This window comes from Emydura macquarii, unplaced genomic scaffold (genome assembly GCF_026122565.2).
Source record: "Emydura macquarii macquarii isolate MOO-44397 ecotype Brisbane River unplaced genomic scaffold, CSIRO-AGI_Emac_v2 contig_1483, whole genome shotgun sequence".
Classification (NCBI taxonomy): domain Eukaryota; kingdom Metazoa; phylum Chordata; order Testudines; family Chelidae; genus Emydura; species Emydura macquarii.
The window spans coordinates 11,285,726-11,307,130 of NW_027131620.1; the positions used below are offsets into that span (position 1 = coordinate 11,285,726).

Sequence of the window (21,405 nt, forward strand, 5' to 3'; positions counted from 1 at the left end):
AACTTTACTCCCCTCTTTCTTTCTCTCTCTCTCTAGCAACTCTAATAAGACTTCAAGCATTTGTTACCCTTTAAAGGAACACTGTCAAGATAAAAGTTGCATTCAGAAACAAAATCTTTACCCGAGCTATGAATAATTCCCTAGAATTTTAAATGGCAAATTCACTTAAGCTGTTTGTTTGCCTTTTGCATTTCATTCAGTTTGAATAATGATCTGTTCAGTTTTAATTCCTGGGGTACCTGCTGTAGCACAATGTCATTGTGTGTGTTTCCACTGTGTCAGGAAAATGCTTTAATTAAAAAGGAAAAAACAGTTTTTCTTTGAAAAATTTTCCATTCATATTAGGTGTGTGTGGCATGGGCAGGGGAGAAAGGGAGAACTAATCAACAGTGCCACTCGAAATTAAATGGATCTCTTCTGGGACTCCAAACTAACAAGTACAAGGGCCAATAAACTAATCATGGAAGACCAGATTTTTTAAAGATAATTAGGCATCGCTCAGTGTTGCGAGGCCTAATTTAGGAGCCTAAATCACTTTTGAAAATGAGATTCAGGCCCTAAATCAGTGAGGCCTTGTAATGCTTTACAAATCTGGGCCTAATTGCCTGGAGTTACAAAGCAATTTTCCCCCATGTGTGCAATGTTGCATTTACTTTCTCCTCATAACAGGATACTGGACCAGACCAACCACTGGTGTGATCTGACATGGCCATTGCACATTCTGCTACAAAGAGAAACGAAGCCTGTGAAAGTGCTTTGCTAACAACATACGCTACCGTAGTTCGAAGTTTACTCCAATTTCCTTTGTTGCCTTGCTTGAGTTTTATCTGACGGAAAAGCCCCCACTAGCTTCATTTGAAAGCAATTTTATTTATGTTTAGACTTATTAACAATGTCACCTTTAGTTTACTTACAACTGAAATAAGCACGGTACTTTGCTGTTAACGTATTTTGACTAGTTTCAATGACAGCTAGATCTGGTGATACACAACTCAAACTCTCATTCGCCATTGCCCCTGCAAATTTATGATGATACTGATTTGCTTTCACAGTGTTAGTATGCAACACTCTGCACCATGGCTAAGATACTGACATGTACATAAAACTGATATTCTCACCTCTTGCTACATTTTCTAAGTTTAAAAAAAATTCCTTCCAGCAACTTCAGCTCCAAATACGACCAACCGTATATTCTGAAATTGTACAAGCCTTTATATATTTGATATCTTATTGGCTCACACTTTATTTCAAAGGGAGCTTATATTCCCCAGCCAGGTTGTCGATAAAACAAAATATGAATGAAATTGAAATTTTATGGCAAATATGGTAGCTGTAACTGTCACAAGTTCTGCTTTAGGCTCACTAGCTGACTGAGAATCACTTCTTAAAAGTACTTCTGATCGGTTTGTGTTCCAGCTAAGCCAGGAAAAAATCCTGAAAATTATGAACATGGTGAAAAACAAAGAACTGAGCATCGAAGGAGCTTTGGATTTGGCACAGAAAGAGACACATGCAGAGAAGGAAGCAATGAAGTTGGCATTCCTAGTGGTAAGACTGCTCGCTCTTTGAAATTATTGTATAACATATTTTAATTTAAGCACTTTTTGTGTGTCTATCATTCACATAACGTTGGGCCCGATTTGGGCCACACTCCAGCTACTTTGTGCCATTCTGGCAGTGCAAAGCAATGGCAAATGCAATGGATCTAGTTTTCTGGGGATTCCCTCAGTCTGAGAGTTCTCGAGAGGGGAATGGGTACCATAGAAACTCCTGTGATGCTAGTCTACATGGCACCTAGTGTAGGAGGCATGGCTGGGACTAAAGAGACAGGCTCCCAGCCTCTGTGAGTACTTTGGTGTAAATTAGAGCAGCTCTTAATTTATGCCTGGGATTGGCCTGGTTCCTGGCTAACCAAAGATAAGGGGAGCGTAAGAGTGGCTTAAAGACACCTTTGGCCCCACCTGGAACTTGTGCTGAGCACAGGTCAACTAAACCAAGGGAACCGAGACCCAGACTAAGGTATTTAGGTTCAAACGTCCACTAATTTCAATAGAGTTCTTAGGGAGGTGTCTGAAGCCATGCCTATAGGTGCTACAGTGGCATAAGGATGGCAATGTAGCTATGCAGCTGTAACCCTGTAGTGCAGATGCAGACTACAGCGGCAGAAGGGTTTTCCAATCACTATGAGAACTGCCCTGAACAGTAGTACTAGGCTGAGGGAAGCAGTCTTTCACTGCATCTACGCAGGGGGTTAGCTTGGCCAGCTACAGCATTCAGGTATGCGTGGCTTTTCCACACTCCAGAGCACTGTAGCTATGTTGACCTAAGTTTTAGTGTAGACCAGGCCTGAGTCACATACCTGGGCATGCTCAATCTGAGGCACAAAGACTCTCATGTCAACCTCTCACTAGGTTCATTGAAAAGTAATAAATAACTGATCAACAGTTCCCCCTTTTTTTATATGTACATGTGAAGTAAGTTGACAGCACACGGCTCAGGTAGGAGTAGAAGTGAGTTGAAATGGAGTAAAAGCACATACTCTGAACTGATTTCATGTAAAGTGTGGGTTTGAAAACAGACACTTCCCTCTCTCCCCTCCCGAGTTCTGATCCTCTTCCTCCAGTGGGCATTTTCTTGCTCCTGCTTCTCAATCTGGTTCTTTCTCGTCTTACTGTCCTTCAGTTCTTCCAGGTATCTCCAGCTCCTCCTTTCTGCTCTTCAATCTTTATCCCTGATCTACTTTCAGTCTCCATCAGAAATCAGCAGCTTTCATTAATATTTCAACCTCTGCAAGTCCCTTTGGGCTAGATTTTGAAAACTGGCCTCCCTGTGTGAACGTCTGTGAGAAATCTTCACACAATGCTGATGGTACAATTTGAGAATGTTTCACACCAGAGAAACTGTTAGTGATTTTTAAGAGATGGGAGTCATCAGGCCTCTTCTAAATTCCTTTTGGGTTTGTTTTTTAATAAGTTCCTGAACTGCTTAATAAGTGCTCTGCTTGCATAAGGTTCATCCAGACAGAGGAAAAAAAAGGAAACAGCAATTTGGTGTCCTCCTGCAAAGCAGAACTGATTGGTCTATCACCTGGGGATTAGCCAGGAACATACAGGGCTACATGAAAATCATTTTCTTCAAGTGATGAAACAAAGGGAGGTTAGAACTAGTAATTATGTATTCCTATCTTGATGGATCTTACTAATCTGTTTTACTAAGTTTTTACTTGGGCAAAAGCAACAATTAACTGTGCACTGGTTTGGGGTACTTCTAGTTATGTGCTTTTATCATTCTGTTTTCTGCATACTGCAGCGTAACATTTTTGGACTGTTGTCTGCAGAGGCAGCTGCCATTTTGTGAGTCCTTCTGCATTCCCTAAATCTAAAATAAAAGCAATTCAGACCGTAAATAGATGGTTGCTCTTCGTATATGGAAAACTCAGATGGCAGGTAAGGAATTCAGAATTTAGCTCCTGGTGGTGAAGACTTTATAGCTCTATGATATGAGATAAGAGAGAGGTAAGGATGATTGTATCAAAAATTTCAGGCTGTATGAATTTTTGCCTTTATATGAATTTATTTTATAATTATATGGTAAAAATGAAAAAGCAAGCCATTTACAACACTAAAGAGGCTCTGTCGATGTGAGTTAATACAAAGAATAAGTCTTTGTTGCAGAGGAAAACCCCTCTATTATAGTATATTATCAATAACAGGACATTTATATGGATTTTGTGTTCTATAAATAACACATAAGTGGTTTCTTCACTACTGCCCACAGTACTATAGCCTGTGATAATTAAACTGAGAGCTAAATCAAACTTGAACACAACTATATCCTCACCTTTGGTGCACAAATACAAAACACATTATCCTGGAGCTTTTAAAATCAGTTGCTGTACATGTGAAAGTGCAATAGCCAATTTTAGAGGCCAGGTGGTAAATTGTTTAACCCAGCATCAATGGGCAGGGGCAAATCCTATATCTCTAGTTCTACTTCATCCTGTTAAGTGGTCTGGTGAAGAAAGTGTCATTCTACAAAGGTTGATGCCCTTTTTGTTTACTAGTTTGATTAATAGAACAGCTACATATTTATGTTGGTCTAAATGCATTTAGTAAAATGATGTCTCTCTTCCCATTTTACTACCTATTCTCAATCCTGTTTCTTCCTCTTTCTCTCTTTTGCTCATTTCTTCTCCCTCTTACAATATCACCTTCAGCTCCTGTTAATTCAATAGGATTTGTGGCTGCTTGGCCCTTGTGAAAATCTAGCCATTAGAGTAGTACAATTCTTCGCAGAGCAGAGGTCCTGACAAAGCCTCCAGCCCCAGTGACACACTGCCCAGAGGGGGACTTCATCGGAGAGTCTTAATGAATTTCACATGAACATGTATTGAAAGAACATAAGGTTTTAGCTGATATCAATAATGTTTTCCAGGATTCGCAGGATTTGCTGACTGGTTCACAGTTCAACTTTAGTGTCTACAAATACAAACGATATAGGTGGCAGAAACGAATTTTGCAGGTAACTTTATGAATTAAAAACTCCTGCCTCTGCAGAAATATTGCACACACTATATTTTTGCATAAATGTGAATGGGGGTTTAATATACTTCACAGTCCAATATATTGCGTGAATTAAAATCCAGTGGAGATGTTTGAAATATTAAACTAATTTTCTGCCTTTTTGACCAAAAGTTCCATGCAGTTAATATCTGATACATTCTCTTTTGGGGAATTACAATCTGTAGGAGGGACATGAAGATCCAAGACATCTTTCATCTCTAGCTATTGTGCTCCATGACAAAGATATTTGATTGTGACGGGTTCCCTTTGGACATGGCTTTTCATTTATAAATTGGCACTTATAAGAGTGGTTATTTTCTTTTAAAATTTCCTTTGATAGCACATCTCTCTAGTAATGATCTATAAATGTACCTGTGCCCTTTAGAACAATGGGAGTGATGTTCAAATATGCTTGGGGGAATATAAGAACACAGGTCCTATTTAAAGTCAGTGGGATTGGTTGCTTCTAAATCTTTTATGCATTATTGAAAATCTCTGCACAAAGTTCTGATCTACAAACCATTAGGTTAAGATTTAGCTTCTTAGTTTCTAAAATGATTCAATTATTTTCAAATCATAAACCTGATTTCCTGATCATCTTAGAAATTTTACAGCAGGTTTGCAAACCCTCCAGCAGGTTTGCAAACCCTGCAACATAGCAAACTATACCACTCTTCCCCCAACTTGATGGGACCAAGTCCTCATCTGGTGTAAATTGACATAGCTCTAATTCACACCTCATTGTACCAGTAAAGCACTGTGTGCTCAGAATGGATTCACACAATATATCCTTGGATGAAGTGAGCCCACCAGAGTTAGGGCTTGTCTGCATACAAATTACGTTGCTTTAACTATACTATATTCCTGTACAGGAAGGATAATAACCTAAACTATGTCTACGCTTAAAACACTACAGCAACAGCAGCATTCTCTGTCGACCTAGCTACTGTCTCTGGGGGAGGTGAATTAACTACAGTGAACCACACCTGTTGCTGTGTGAGGTCTGGTCTACACTGGGAAATTAGGTCAGTGTAACTATGTCACTCAGGGGGTATGAAAAATCCATATCCTTGAATGATGCAGTTAAACTGACCTAGCCCCAGAAAATTCTCACAATGACCTAGCTCCTACCTCTTGGGGAGGTGGAGTACATATGCCGACGGGAGATGTCCTCCCATCAGTAAAGGTAGCATCTTCACTGAAGTGCTAGTATTTTAAGTGTACACGTAGCATAACATTCTAGGGTGCAATCCAAACCAATGAGGGGTTGTCACCACCTGCCCTGCAACCTTGGGTGCCTCACAATGCTTTGCTGTTGTAGCTCCCACACTGAATTGCTCACAAATGGCCAAACAGCATGCAGGTCACACCCTGAGTGTCTGTGTAGAGCTGCAGTTCTGGTCCAGCAACTCTGATCCAGCAGTCTGGGATCAGCTACACACCAGCCAAACTTTGGCTTCTAGCAGCCTTGGTTAGTGCTTGCAGGGCCACCCCAACACATGCCCAGTCCTGAGTTTTCCCCAAAACATATGTTCTGCACTGTCCAGATCTCTCCTGGACAGCTCCGATATTAAAGGTCTGTTGTCCCTGTAAGGAGGCAAAGTACAGCAGTTTGCTATTTTAATTGGAGTTACCAAACAATTCACTTTAAACACAACACTCCATTAGTTCTGATTAAAGAATAAAACAAATGTATTTAACTACAAAGAGAGGTTTTAAGTGAGTACAAGTTTAAGATATTAAAGTCAGAAATAAGATGAAAATGCTTCCTAGTAACTAAAACTTAACGAAGAAGACTTGATTCAAGGTAAAATTTTGACCACATGTTCTCAGCAGCATAGCTGACCAAATTGTCAAATTAGAATCTGCCCTCAAAGACCAAAGGGCAGGTTCCTTTTTCTTTTCAGGTGAAAAAGCAAGTGTGTGAGAGAGAGATAGAAAGAGAGAATACCTGAAGTGTTTCTCGCTTTTATAGTCCAGTCACCCTTTGAAATGCATGTTCCTGAGGGGTTACCACTAGATAAAGTTCCTTCCCATCATGAGGACAGAGACTCATGGTGAAAGAGGTTCCATGTTGTTGTGTGTTATAATGAAAAGCAATCTGTTCCTGCTCCCCTCCATTGCTAAAGAATGGTCATTTGAATGGTGATTGCCACTCAATTTTGACCACCTGGCTAGAAGTGTCAGCTTGTTCTTTGCCATTTAGAAACAGGTTTATCCACTCTCCAGCCTTGTCTGGTAAACACATTTCAGTCATAATTTCATCTTACGTTCATAACTTTACATATAATGTTGCTACATACATTTCACCCTGATATTATTTATCAGCAAGTGATTAGTTTTCAAATCATATCTTACCAGACTCATTTTGTACAAAGATTATTACAGTGGTGTGCAGGGTGTGACTACAGGGGTTTATTCAGTCACACATAGCATAAGGGTTTTATATTGCTAAAAAGAAAATCAAAATCATACTTTCAATCAAAGTAGTTCTACCTGTTTTTAAAAAAAGAAATAAATATGTGTAGATCATGTCTAGAACAAAACACAGTTGTATATTTGTTAAACAGAAATTGCCCAAGTAAAATAACTTTTCTCTAACACAGAGCTAAGAGAGAACTCCTTTTTGTTTAGAAATCATGAGCTTCACCTCACTTTAGTACTACAGCATGGCTGAATCAGCCAGTAATTAACGCTCCAGTGAGAAGATTATTCCATTAGCCTACACTGCTGCTGTAGAACAAGCTCTTGCATTGGCTAATACAAGATATGTGGAAAATTTCAATAAAAACTATGCTTCAGAATGATGAATTGGAGCATATTTATCAAAGAGATAAGGAAACAGCAGATGCAATAAGTAAATATTTGTTTGGTAACTACACTAAATATAATACAGTGGTTGGATGAGGAAAAATATGTTCTTGATTCTAACAGAACAGATACATTTCCTCAGTTGGCCCTTTAGCCAGGAACCAAAAGATTTCACAAGTCAGTACTGGTGATGGGGCCTTCCTTGACACTAAAGGGAAGAGATGAAATGACAAATATTTTTCTCTTCCAGATTGATTTTAACACAGAGACCATTTTTAACATTGAGAAAGGGATCATCAAGAAACAGTTCCCATTTTCACAAGTTAAATCCTGTGAAGACAGTGAAGAGAGGCGCTTCAGCATCACGTTTCATGGGCGACCGGATTATGAGCTGGAAGCAATTTCTCTTGAAGATAAAAGAAAAGTAGGTTAATCTGTTGTAATAACCATTATTTATGATAAGTATTAGGATGTGCAATGTGTTATGCGAAGGGAGAGGTGGATATATCCTTAATATACTTGCTTCTGATTTATACCTGATTTACATTGACTGCACTGGGTTTACATGGGACATAGGGATATAAGTGTAGGGCAGAATTCAGCCTCAAATGCTTTTATTTTCATACAGACTTATAAGGAGGCTCATTTGAAAGGTGAGTTCTTTAACTCTGAAGAGAGAGTCCACATGATGAGAATGGATTAGTAGGGACATTTTTCAACTAAGTTAATGAATGACACATTCCCTTAAGTAGGGGATACAGATGTGTTCTTAGTTATACCCATTCATCCTCCTTTAACTCAGTGGCACGTGGCATATATAGTAATGTAGCTATTATGTATTTCACTTTTGTGTGCTGCATCTTTAAATTACTAAGGAGCTAGCTGTCTGTAGGACCAGCTGCCATTTTGTTTTCGCATCATGTTACCAAGAAGAAACACTATGCTCTCTCTCAGGGAGACATCACATTTGTTATTTTCTTGTTTTGTTCTCTTCCTTAATACAAATCAAAAGTAATTAAGTAAATGACTGCTCTTAGTGTAGGGAAAGCATACCGAAAATGAGAGCAGAATGTGACCTGAGGACTTCTATAAATCACTCTAGTGTTAAAGAAACATGGCCAGCTTTGTGATCAGTGGTCTAATACAAAGAAAATGGATATATTTCCCTAACTTCATCTGGAATGTGCTTGGACTGGGAGGCTATTTAAACTAACCAACTCACTTCTCCCCAGTTGCCTGTATTTTAACTCAGACTCAAGCCTAAACTTCTCCAGGCAGCTGTTTCCTCTTTATATGAGAAAAATATGTATGTAGGTATTTATGAGAAAAATGAGCTGAGGCCGTCCTTGGGTTGCAGAAAGAGTCAGAGGTTTAAGTCTTTCCCCAGGAAAATACAGTGAATGGCTAAAAGTTGTGGGGACAGAACATAATTGAAAGCCAACTTAGATACAGTTACTGGAGCTTGCAGTAACTCAGTGGTTTAATGTTGCAAGGGCTCATGTGAACCTTCTTTGGTTGGAGGCTTGCAACTGCTGAGTTCTCCATAACTCTCCATAAGTTCAGGGATGTTCAGGTCTGGAGATTTGATTCAGCCCACTGTACGGGAGGTGTTAAAGCCACCTGCAAAGTTGGGTTAGGAGTCAAACTTTCACAGCATTCGTGGCTGTTCTGATTCAGTCAGACGTAGAGGTGGAGCCAGCTACAGCGTTCTGGTCTGATCCTGAACTCTCCCAAAATGTGGAGGGGTTTTGGCTGTTGGGTTTTCGTTTGGGCCCATCTCTAATTGGAACCTCACAAACCTTTTGAGAATTTGCAGGTTTTCAAAACCAAACCATAAACTAATTTTGATATGCTCATTTTTTCTATCCAGGTTCATTTGACACTAGGCCTGGGTTCAACTGAAATGGGTCACAAAGCTGTCAACAAAGCTGCTCTGTCAGGAGTTTGGAATGAAACCCCAAACCAATTAAATGTTACCTGTTTTTTAATTGAGTGCTGGGAGGTTTGCAGAAACTCTAATTGTTACTGTCCTCATATTGTTTCCTTACTTAATGTACAAAGAGATCTGCATTTTACAATAAGCCTTTTAGAAGGAGGATATACCATGCTCACACATCTACATGTTTAGGGGTAGAGGCATAACAACAAATTTCCATTGAGCTATATCCCCTACTTAGTTTATGTCAGATGAAATTAATTTCCCTCTTTAGATGTCTCCTACTCTGATTTATTTTCATATGATCACCTCTACCACTTTATTCAGGATAAGTTAAAAAAAACCACCATTAACATAGGCTGCAGGAGTGCTGATATGTAAAACATAGACTAGCTACTGTCACTTATTATACAGATATCACACCTGGTGAACAAAGTTATCCAGAGTAATTCATACAGGAAACCTGCGGAGTCCTCCTCAGGAAGACCTGCCAAATGTGATGTGATACATGAAGGACTGCTGGATTTGCAGCAAAACAGTTTTGCATCCATTAAATGGGTGAAGTATGAAATATCCTTTTCTTTTCGTAGCAGTATTTTCTGTCTTCTAATTGCACTAAGGGTGTGGATCTTTCACAGGCTCTGACAGTTATCTAAAACTAGGATTTTAACTTGTGGATCAAGAAATGCTGTTTTGGATCACTTTTCGGATTCACATTTAGTGAATCAGTTTATCTGAAATGAAGAACATATAAAGTAAGTATCATAAGTAGGCTTGCAATAGCACCTAGCACAATGGAGTCCGGATGCATGACAGCGGTTTCTAGATGCTACTTCAATACAAATAAATAATAATAACAATAAAGTGATTTTAATGGGTGAGTCTGGAGAATTTCTTTCTCCTTCATCCTCATTTTTACCTAACTAACCACCCCATTTTCAACCACTAATGAAAGGAAGTAAAACTTCTGTCAAAGCAGCTAAAGAAGGGAAGTGTGCACCACAAGTTCTCTGCTAGAGAACACTGTTTTCTCTCACTGAACAAATGGCAATTCGGCAGACAATAATTCATGCTCTGTTCTCCTCTTGGCCTTCCTGTAGAGATGACCAACCATTACCCTACGGCTTTAGAGCTATGAATAATTATCTGGTAGGATTTAGACCAGAACACTCAACTCATTTCACACTGGTGACTAAACAGCCATTTCCTGGTAACAATTACTTTTTGTTACCTTAGAGCCATTATTGAGCTAGTGACCTCATATTAAAGGCTTTATAGTCCATTACCAATCCTTTGAGCCATCCAGTATCCCATTGACCCAGCTTCTAAAATACCTCTTCAGTTTGTCTTGTTGTTATGCCAGCTCATACTGTTCAAAATATTTTTTGGGGGGGGAAGGGGAGGATTAGGAGGTCCCCTCAGAATGCAAAAAAATTGAAAACATTTAACATTGTAACTATCTGCACATAGCGATTATCTCAAAAGACTTCAGAGTTCACAGGAAATTATTTAATTGTTTTAAAAAGATACTACAGTATGTTTTGTAAACAGTATCCTCAAGAACATCTTAGGATTTGCTACCTTGCTATATTTAACAAGTTTGCTAACAAACAAAAATTGACTTTTATTTATCTTGCAAAAGAAAGTCCTGGTTACTTCCCACGTAATATTAATCCTCCTTTTTTTTTTTTTTTAGCAAAGTAAATAATGGCAGAGACACCTGGAGATCATATTAAGCCATAAATCCCTGTTTCAGAGGAAGGAGTGATCAATATAATTGCCAGCTCCATTAAACAATTCTTATCACATTGAGTCAGCGTGTAGGTGTAGCTGTAATTTATATTTTGTGTTTTGTTCTTCCATTGTATCTAAACTTGTTTAAATTCCTCAGAGCTCCTTAATCAACCTGCCACACCTTGGGGTGGGGTGGGATGAAAGGGAACACTGATGATGAAATTGGCGTCAGAGTGATAAAGAAACAAAACAACTCCCAAGAGAAACTAAAACACAAATCAAAACAAAACAAAATTCATATATAGTAAACCCACAAGGTAGCTCCTGAATATAGAACCTTTATTAAATCCATTACGGTAGGGGCTAGAAGACCCAACCAAGATCATGGTCCTCTTGTGGTAGGGGCTGTACATACACAGTGCGACAGTCCTTGCCCAAGGGAACTTACAATCTAAATAGACAAGAGAGAGACTGTGAGAGGAAATAGCCATGGAGAGGTGAAGAAATGTGCCCAAGGTCACACAGCAGGTCAGTGGCAGAGCTAGGTTTACAATGTGGGTCTCCTGACTCCTTGCGGTTCGGTGCCCTAACCACAAGATTACTCAGCCTTTAATTTTAGTGAAGTATTGTCCTTCTTCTCTATAGTTTAACTTGCATTCACTTGTGTATTCTCTCTGACTCCACATTGCTTAGGAGACCGTTCTTAAGTCAGGAAAAGGGGAGGTGGGTAAAAAATGTGGCTAGTATTTAAAGCAGAGGAATTTGAGGCCTATTATTATATTTAACACTAGCGTTACAGTAGAACCTAGAGGCCAAGCATCTCAAAACCCCATTGTGCTAGGTGCTGTACTAATGTATAGTAAATGGCAGTCCTTGCCACAAAGTGCTTACAATCTAAAAGATGAGACACAGTAGGCAGATGAGAGAAATAAGTAGTTGGGGATGGGGTAGGGTGGAGGGAAGATGGGGGTAACAAAAATAGTAGGATGGTTACAGTTCTTAGATTGTTAGTCAAGCCTCATGGGTTTTACTCATGGATCTGTCATTGATTCACTGCAATATCAGGAAAGGCATTCACCTCCCTTGCCTCAGTTTACCCATGTATTAGGTGGGGGTAATAAAGCCTACCTTATGGCGGTGGTGTTAGGTTTAATCCTTTAATGTTGGTTAGATGCTTTGTGATCCTTGAATGAAATGTGTAATGGGATATGAAGACATTGATAAGAGAACGTATCTTCTACTGATGAAAGCAGAAGGTAAGGCTAGTGCTGATAGCGGTTAAGCGAGGAATGCACTGATATCTCTTTTCCTTTGTCCTTGAGATGTTTGGTGCAGCTATGTGAAGGAGAACTGAGTTTATATTGCATTGGCCAATGCGAAGAGAACAAGAATGCAGACCCTGTAGCAAAGATAGTTAATTTGTCAGATGGAAATGTGAGTGTCATTAAGGAAAATGGATGTGAAACTTTCTCAGTCCAGACCAAGGAACACAATTACTTGTAAGTATAGCTAGTAATTAATAATTTGTTAAACAGGTAAATTAAAAATAAGCTTGAATAACGATGTCTCTAAATGCCCCCAAAATAGAATCCAGCAACAGGAAAAATCAGGTGGTTGAAACTTTGGATAAGTGATTGGGTAACTGAGATGTGTAAGAATGGAGTCAAAAGCCTGTATTTAAACCAGGGTAACGAAGACTGTTTATCATCACTTCAGAAGCCCTGGAGGGATTTATCCTTCAACGGTTAGTTTAGATGTTGTAAATGGTTTCTGACTAGCTTGTACACTAAGCACAAGGGTAATACTGAGGGGATTGTTCATCTTCCCCCATGAGAAGAGGAGGAATCATGAAGAAACTGCACTGCAGAGTCAATATATGGCAAAGCTTCAGCTCTCTAACCTTAGAAACCTAAGCAATTAACTCTGACTGAAAAGGTCAGAGTCAGCAGCACTTGTCTCCTTTGACAGGTAAAGCTGTCTAGTACCATTCTGCTTAAATCAGAAATACTGTGGTTATGTTAGTCAAGCATGTTATTTACACTATCTTGGGCTTATACAGATGTCATTCTTAAATTTTAGGTTTCGAATACCCTTTACTGTCCAGACCAACAGGGCGGAGGATGTTAGCAAGCTCCGGAATGAATGGGTATCACTCATAGACAGGTATTGCACGCTGTGGAAGAATCGCTCAGCGCCTCCGGAAGGCTTTGGAGAAGGCATCTCAGGGTCTGAATATGAAACATTCCACATCTCTCAAAATAAACAGACAGAAGGAGCCCATTGCCTTGCTGTGTGTTCTGAAGCAGCTGTGTTGAGTTTGTCTTTGGCTCCCTGTTCGACCCCTGCAACAGGACAAGCAGCCCCAGCATCATCATCGCTCCAGCATCCCAGAGTCCAGGCAGGGGTGCCACCACCACCTTTTTTCCCTCCGCCCTTCCGCCTTTCGCCAGCATTGAAAAGAACAAAAGCTTTTCACTGGGATGTTGTCCCTCAAGAGAAGGTCAGGATAAAAGTAACTGCTCTTCATTGTTATCAAGTATCTGGAGCTGGAAGGGAAAACATTTTAAAAAAATGTCAGGATGTGCAGTTGGGCAACTATATTACATGTACTATGCAGCAATTATATATGAAAGTGGAGTAACTGTTCCATGAAAGAATCTGGTCACCTAACTGCCCGTGCAGTTACCCAGTTTGCAAACAGAATTGCAGGAAATATTCATTCACATAGGTGGCGAAGTTGTACACACATATTTTGCACAGGCAGTTGTACACTTGGTTGAAAATCTGGCAATTAATATACGTAACAATTACCAAGGAGTGAATCTGAAAATGTTCGTGTGCCATTTTTTCCTTAAATGTTGAGAATAGGCAAAATCCACAGGCACATTAGCTGAAGATGTCACAGTTCAGGGCAACTGCACCTGTAATAGTCCTCCAGGGTCCCTGGAGAGCACCCACTCTAGGCTTCTGGCTCCTTATCCATCACCTTTCTTGGGCAGACACCTGCATCTCTCCCGCTCTTGACTGGGTTTTTTAAAAAGCTGCAGTTTCCTGTCCTACACTATGATATTCTAAGCAAGCCAGATTGCCCAAACAGGCCAGAATCTGGGGTTTGGTGTCTCTCCAGAGTTAAGGACAGTGTAGTTGCCTGCATTACAGAGAGAACAATAAAATAAACATGCATGCTAAAAAGTTTACCAGAGGTCACCCCAACTCATGCCTTGGGCTGTGGTAGGTGTCTGTCCTTCAAAATCCACAGCTGGGTTTTCCCTGTGGTTACAAGTTCATAGCCATATCAAATTCAGAAGCAGAACAACCATGTTTTTCCTTTATACAGCTTGGGTTTTTGATCTTGCCCTCCCATAACAGGTGATCAGCACACAATGACTCATTCCTCAGGGCATAGTTTCAAAAGGCTGGGTTTTTGCATAACTGTAGATGAGGAATTTGCATTCATCTCCCTCTCGCTATTCCTCCGGAAAACACTTTTTGTTCCAAAAGTCCATTCTTGTCTGGCACATTGGTCAATATAATTCCTTGAATCCCCAGGTCTTACATCTGTCATGTCTCTCTCCTCTTGAGGATACATACAATCCTGGCCCACAATACTATATAAACCATTCATTTAACACAATGGACACCAAAGATACTTAAAGTGAATTCAATAAGGTCTCCCAAGTATATGGCAGGAAATGACCATATCTGTCAAAGATGGGATTTGCCCATCCTACACACATACTTAATGGCATCTTTCAGCCCACCTGGTCTGCTGTCTCTCTCACTTCCTCCATAGTTTAAGCCTAAGGCTGCACCTGATAATACCTGAAGGCTTTCCTTTCACTTTCTACTCCTATTTCCTTCTTGAAAAAAACTATGCATGCAGCATTGGGTGGATCAAGCCCAGTTACTGTGTTCATTCTCTTTATCTGACTGTGCCTGTTTGGCTTGGAGCCAGTGTCCTGAAGCTCACAAGATGAGAACAGGCCTTTCTGTGAGGTGTCCAGAATTTCCTGCTTCTGGCAAGACAGCTGATACACAGAGAACACGCCCGCAGTATTTTGTCACTGTACTTCCATTTCGACCTGAAATGCTGGGCCTTGTCCTTACCTGGGACAACTCATCCATTCAGAGCTAGCTCCTTCGGTCTTAGTGGCCCCCAAACCTGGGAAATGTGTATGACTTTTGACCTAGAGCCTCCAACTTGGGGTCTAGTGCTGTGCTTTCCAGCAACATAGTTGGGGGTGAGCTAAAACAGAGGTGGAGGGGAGAGAGAAAGCACAGTGCATTCCATGCAGTTGGAGGTAACATAGCATGGGTGGGAAGTGGGTGAAAGATGGAACTTGGGAACAGCTGTTCTCTGTAGAATGTTGCTCTGGGAACCTCGTGGGTGTCTAGGTAGATACACATGGCGAGGTTAATGCTTCCACTAGTATTATTGCCTTCAGCTGTGTACCTGCAGTCCCTTCAGGGAGGTTTGGAGCATGTCTCCTGCTAAAAGGAGGATTCGTCAGAAACTATGCAAGGTTCAGTGCATTCCTTCCCATAGCAGGGTACATTATGGCCTCTTACCACATGTGCAGATTATCTGCAGTTGAGCATGGCACACACAGAGTGATTTCATGTTTCCATGTAGCTGGTACTCTTGCCACTGGTTATTTTCTGGTTTTGTCTTTTCAAATGACAAAGAATGATAGTAATCTAAAGAAGCTGTTTTCATGGAAACTGTGACTTGAAATTGTCTTGTTGCTCCTTTACTTTTAGATTCAAAAATCGATCTGGGCATCATGTAGCCTACGTACGAAAAGAATAGATGAATCTAGAATCTACGCCCAGTTTCATATCCAGGACATGGCAGTATTTTCAGTGAACGAAACTTCAGTGAATCAGCACATTATGTTAAATCAAAAAATTGCACATAACTTCAGTAAGTGTAATAATACCAATCATGCACATACATTTTGAATGCATAAGGCAAAGTCTGGGTGCAGCTTGTATTTACAGTTATCACAACATCATGTGTGAATCAGGTAGGTTCTCATGTAAATGTCTAAATAACGATTTTAGGACTTCATGGCCCAATTTGACTCTTATCGATTGTGTGTGTGTGTGCCCTCCACCTTCCCCACCAACAGATGATTTGGGACGAAGGATAAGGACACATTTTACAAATAATTGAAGGGTAGAAGCACCAAAATCAGAGAAGAATTACTTAAGGTGCTGAGGTATAATTGGTAGTAGTGGGAAGAAACTTAAAAAAAGGGGAAATGTGGGCTGAATATCAGGAAAAAGCTTCCTGACAGTGAGATCTATTAGGCTGTAGATTATTCTCTCAAGGGAAGCAGTTTTAAGCCTTATTTATGCTTTGACACTGAAATCTGGACTAGACAAAACATGTGAGCAGCTGCTGCAGAGCATAATCCTACAGTGATAGAGAGAGAGACTAGATTATTCAAGGCTTTTTCCTTTCTGTTTTTTATGCTCCTATGCTTGGTGTCTCCCTGCTTGTAGAGGTTTTGGCCTTATTTCAGGAGGGTCCTCCATGGCCACAAAAGCTAGCTTTAAAAGTCACAAAGCAAGTTCAGCTGCTGTTTATTGACCTTTTACTTTTAGAATCTGGCTTTCTGCAAGAAGTGAATATATATTTCTGTGTGGCAGAGCTGTAGCCCTGTTTTGTGCCTTGGTGGATATATTGCACTTCGTCCCATGATGTCACAGAAGATGGGAATATGGAGCCTGATCCAAAGCCCAATGGAGTCAGTGGCAGGACTCCCATTGACTTTAATGAGCTTTGAATGAGGCTAATGGCACATGTCACTGGTAAGGGGCAGTAAGGTTAGAGTGAGGTACACTGTGTCAGGAAAACAATGGAGCAGTTAATATTCCGAGTGCTTTGGAAATGTGAGAATGCAACTCATGGTCAAGGTTGCATAGGTGCCAGTTTGTGGAGTTACCTCCATACCTAGCCTCAGAGAATCAGAAATTGTTCATGACTTCCTCTAAATTTCTAATAAAATACAGTCATGCTCTTCAGATGTGCCAAGTGCAGTCAATGTCCAATGTCTGTCTTTTGTTGAATTTAAAATACCTACACATGAAGAGCTGGAGTAATCTAGTTCACCCAATCTCTGGGTTATCTACAGACCCCTGCAAGGAAATCATTGGCTTCTTTCCATGCAGGCACAGGTAGTTCAAACTACTAATATGAACTACCACTTGAATGACAGATCATCAATGGGAGCCTTCCTGCATATATCTGGGGTACTACTCATTGGCTCTGTAGGAGACCTAAACTGAAACGAACTCTCACAACTAATGAAACAAACAGTTCAATGGGAAGTCTTGACCTTACTAGTAAGATGATGGGAAACTCTTTCAATTACTCTAATGAGGAGTGATAGCTATAAAAGTATCAAGAATAATTGTTCTTCAGAGGCTATTCTGATTTCTCTATCAAGCTGAGATGGGTTGCCAAAAAATTATACAACCTTGCGCTGTATAAAGAAATTTTAACCTGTGTAAAGAATTTGTGGCAATTTAAAGTTCTGAAAGCATAATGAATTTCACCTTTACGAATATTGATAAGGAAGAGATCACATTCTGGAAGGATTGTAAAGCTTTTACTGGGACAATTGGACTGAAGTAACCTATTGGAAATATTATTATGGGTTGCTTTGGGTTATTAATTGCAAATGTTCTTTCCAATGACCAAGAGTCGAAAGTGTTAAAGGAAATGAGTGATAAAAGACTGCTGTTAGAGATAAAAGAAAACATCCTGTAACAGCATTTTTATCCTCTAAATTATTTCAGTTTTCTTTAGGAAAACACTCTCTTCTGATTTCTAAGTAGAGGCATTCTTCTCTTTCACCTATTTTTGTTGGAACTTTTCTTGCTGAGATATTACATTTCATTTTCTTAACCAAACTTCACTTAAAATTCCAACAGTGAGAGGATTTTACTTTTTATATGGGACTTCATTTTGATCAAAAGTTAAACTGATTCTAAAAGGGAAGTTAGATTAATCCCACAGTTCTTAAATAAATTAATGAACAAGATGAATCTCAAAAAGCTGTTAGGTTATAATTTTTTAAAAATGTGAGTGTTTTTCAAAGCAAAGTGAGAGTTGGAAAGGAATTGGAAGAGAAGAAAGAGTAATAAAGTGTATAATATAGTTTAAATATAACTAGAATTATAGCCCAATATATCTTAAATTAAAAAAAAATATTTAAAGCTATTTCATGGTTTCTTATACAAGAAATAAACTGCTCTTGAATCTGCTTGTGTGTTGCCAGTGTGACAAGAGACAAGAGCAATACTGTCAGTCAACCAGGGAAGTGGATATCTAGGGCCACAATGAAAAGTTTATGCTAATGAGAAAATTTGTGATCTAAGCTAATGGATAAATTACTCATGTAGGAGTTGGAAAACCAGACTCTGCTGTGTGACCTTGAGCTTGCCACTTCACCTTCCTGAGCCTCAGTTTTCCCATGTGTAAAATGGGGATGATCCTTACCTGACTTTGGACATCCTGAGCAGGAGCCAAACCCCTGCATCCAAACAGCTCTGATCCAGGCCCATGATCTGGTTTGCTGGCAATTAAAAAATCATTGTTTCAGTTTTGAGCATTTTTTGTTTTAAAACTTTTAAAGTTAAATGAAAGTTCTAAGCCATCATTTTGAACTGAAATGTTTTGTTGTGAAAATATTGAAACAAACATGTTTAACTTTTTTGAAGATTTAAAAAAAACCAAAACCTTTTAACCAAAACAATTTGGTAAACACAACAAAATTTACAAAATATTATGCTGTTGGTGAGTCTTCATTTTTCACCAGAAAAAAAGTTTGAGTTGAAAAATGTCACCTGTCTGCAGACCAAGAATTAGTCAGTGACTGATTTCAAGGACTAAATACATTCAAGAAAATCATGAACTGTTTGAGTACAGTTTGTGATCAGGAAGAAACTAAATTTGTTGAATAAATCATTCAGTGCACAGAATTTCATCTCTTCTCCCCATCTGCTCTCCTGTCTCCACAGATTCACTTTGGGACAAGCCTGTGTAGGAAAATGTCACAGTTCTGATCCACTTGTATTTCAGGTCCCATGCCAACAGTACTTCTAAGATAGAGTTGGAACAGGGATATATTAGAGGCAAAGAGCCAGATTTTCTAATCCTAATTCATCCTTTGTGTGCTGCTTTGGCAGTGCAACGGGCACAGAATCTCCCCTTCTGAGAATGCCTCCACCACAACCCCTCTCCTCCCCACAACTACCATACTCAGAGCATGGAACCCCAGGTAAACATATCCCTTAGAGTATGTCTACACTGCTAAAAAGGTGTGTTCTTAACCCACGCTAGCTAACTCAAGTTAAAATAGCAGTGAAGACATGGAAACTCAGGTTAGCAGCTTGAATTAAAACCTATAGGAGAGGCTGGGGTTGAACTTGAGCTGCAAACTCACTGAGTTGCCATGTCTTCAATGCTATTTGAACCTGAGTTAAGAATACAGTTTTTGCAGTGTAGACATGCCCTTAGAGGTGGCTCTTTCAGGAGAGGGTTAAAGTGCAGCGTAGGGGAAACTAACATTGCTTTCACCTTTATTTTGTGGATAAACTGATGACTAGTCTCCAGGGCTGTCAGGTGGTACCTTTCATGAGCTTTAAAAAAAACAAAAATAAATGGAAGGGTTAATATTTTTGGTCTTCAAAGCACCAGAAGAAATAAAATAAAGATAAGTGTGTAATTGTATGCTGTTTTTATTCCAAACAAATGAACGTATACTCTGACTACTAGGCTGAGTTCAACAAGAATATTTATTAATATGCACCTGTGTACCTTCAGCTGACAGTATCTTGATAGTTCTGCAACAACTGCATTCTAACAAAAATAATATATATTTTTCATGTTCTACAGCTATTTGTACTTGAAGAGAATATAAAGACGGGTTTCATCTTTGCTTTTAGTGGCTGCTAAGTGAAAACTAATTTTATCTGGAAAGTAAATGTGAAATGTTCTAATGTTTTTCCTCCTTTGTGCATTTATCTCAAAGAATCATTCTTCCCTAGATATTTTTCTGAAAAGTTTCCATATAAAACCAAACCAGCTGAAAGAAAAATTATACATTCTACATGAAGATGCTGGAGGATTTACAGATGAGCAGATTACATCACTAAGAAGGTAACCTTTTAGATTCAATTCTTTATGATATCTATTACCAGATTAATTTTCTGCAAATAAAGGGACATTCAGAGGAAGTGTTTACCCAGGCATCTGATGTACCCTGACTGCTGCACTGAAAATTAAGGATGCATATATAAATGTCATTGGCTACTCTCCATTGTTTCCCAAAGAAACCAGCAGTCTGCTTGCTATTGCTAGTGCAAGTTTCAGGAAAGCAGGAGTTTGGGAAGTGACAGCAAGTTAGACATGATTTTGGGTCTTGTGGTTATGTGTAGTGCAATTGGGATAATGCATTGGGTCAGTGGGATTTCCCATGTCCATGGCAGCAGTATCTTTATAGGAAAAATCCACTACAGCTCTGATCCAATGTTATGCCATCAGTTATTTGTTTGAGACAGAGACAAACAAAGAGAATTTGGTTTCCCTTTTGAATTCTGGTTTGGAGAGGAGCAAGGTGGATGTGTCTTATAAAAGCTTTTATGGACAGATGGAATGTTATGGACATCACACTTTGTATTTATCAGGGTAGAGATTTTTGGATTTAACACAGAATATGAAGTTCTTGTACTTTTACGTTTGTGTAACTTCTTTTTTTAACTTTTACGTTTGTGTAGGTTTATATTTATAGGGAGAGATTTTCAAAGGCATAAGTAGGACCATAAGCACCTGGGGTGTATAGGAGCTGGGCAGTATCCCTTTAAATCGTTTGTGAGCCTCAGTGCCTAACTGCCCTTTGTGTCTTTGAAACTCTTCCCACAATACATGCAGACATGCATGTGCCTATAATGACAGGCAGCTGCTTCTCATCCCCAATCAAGGAAATATTTAACTTATTTGGTCAAGATATTGTTGAGGATGTGAAGGAAGTGGGTATTTAAAAAGGTTATTAACACACTGCTCCTTCAGCTTTAGAGACTAGGGGTTTAAATCTGGCCTTTGAAAAGCGATTTTGGAACCCTGACCCTACTCTCCACAGGGCGTTTGTCCACATCACAGGTCAATTATAAAATGTATGGAATCATGTCTGTGCTTAGAAGATAACCAGAAGTGGAAGACAAGTAGTATTGCATGTCTGAAATGAGATGTATTGTGCGGGCAAAGTATGTTCAAAAACCTGCCTGCAATAGAAGAGGATTTAGACAATTCAATAACTCCCCTATATCAGAGGCAAAAACAAAGTAATATTA

At 39.4% G+C, this 21,405-nt stretch overlaps 1 protein-coding gene across 2 annotated transcripts in view; it reads left to right on the forward strand.

Moving 5' to 3' along the window:
• LOC137157352 (uncharacterized) overlaps positions 1-21,405 on the forward strand; it is a 57,449-nt gene that overhangs the window by 14,035 nt on the left and 22,009 nt on the right. For both annotated transcript variants that reach the window (XR_010921085.1, XM_067554629.1), the window contains exons 2-9: positions 1,417-1,548; positions 4,435-4,521; positions 7,624-7,797; positions 9,724-9,872; positions 12,366-12,542; positions 13,123-13,543; positions 15,805-15,967; positions 20,104-20,215. Coding sequence is in view for 1 of the 2 variants with exons in the window: in XM_067554629.1 (XP_067410730.1) it covers positions 1,417-1,548; positions 4,435-4,521; positions 7,624-7,797; positions 9,724-9,872; positions 12,366-12,542; positions 13,123-13,543; positions 15,805-15,967; positions 20,104-20,215 (1,415 nt within the window). In the remaining variant the exon portion in view is untranslated. The remainder of the gene's footprint in view (positions 1-1,416; positions 1,549-4,434; positions 4,522-7,623; positions 7,798-9,723; positions 9,873-12,365; positions 12,543-13,122; positions 13,544-15,804; positions 15,968-20,103; positions 20,216-21,405) is intronic.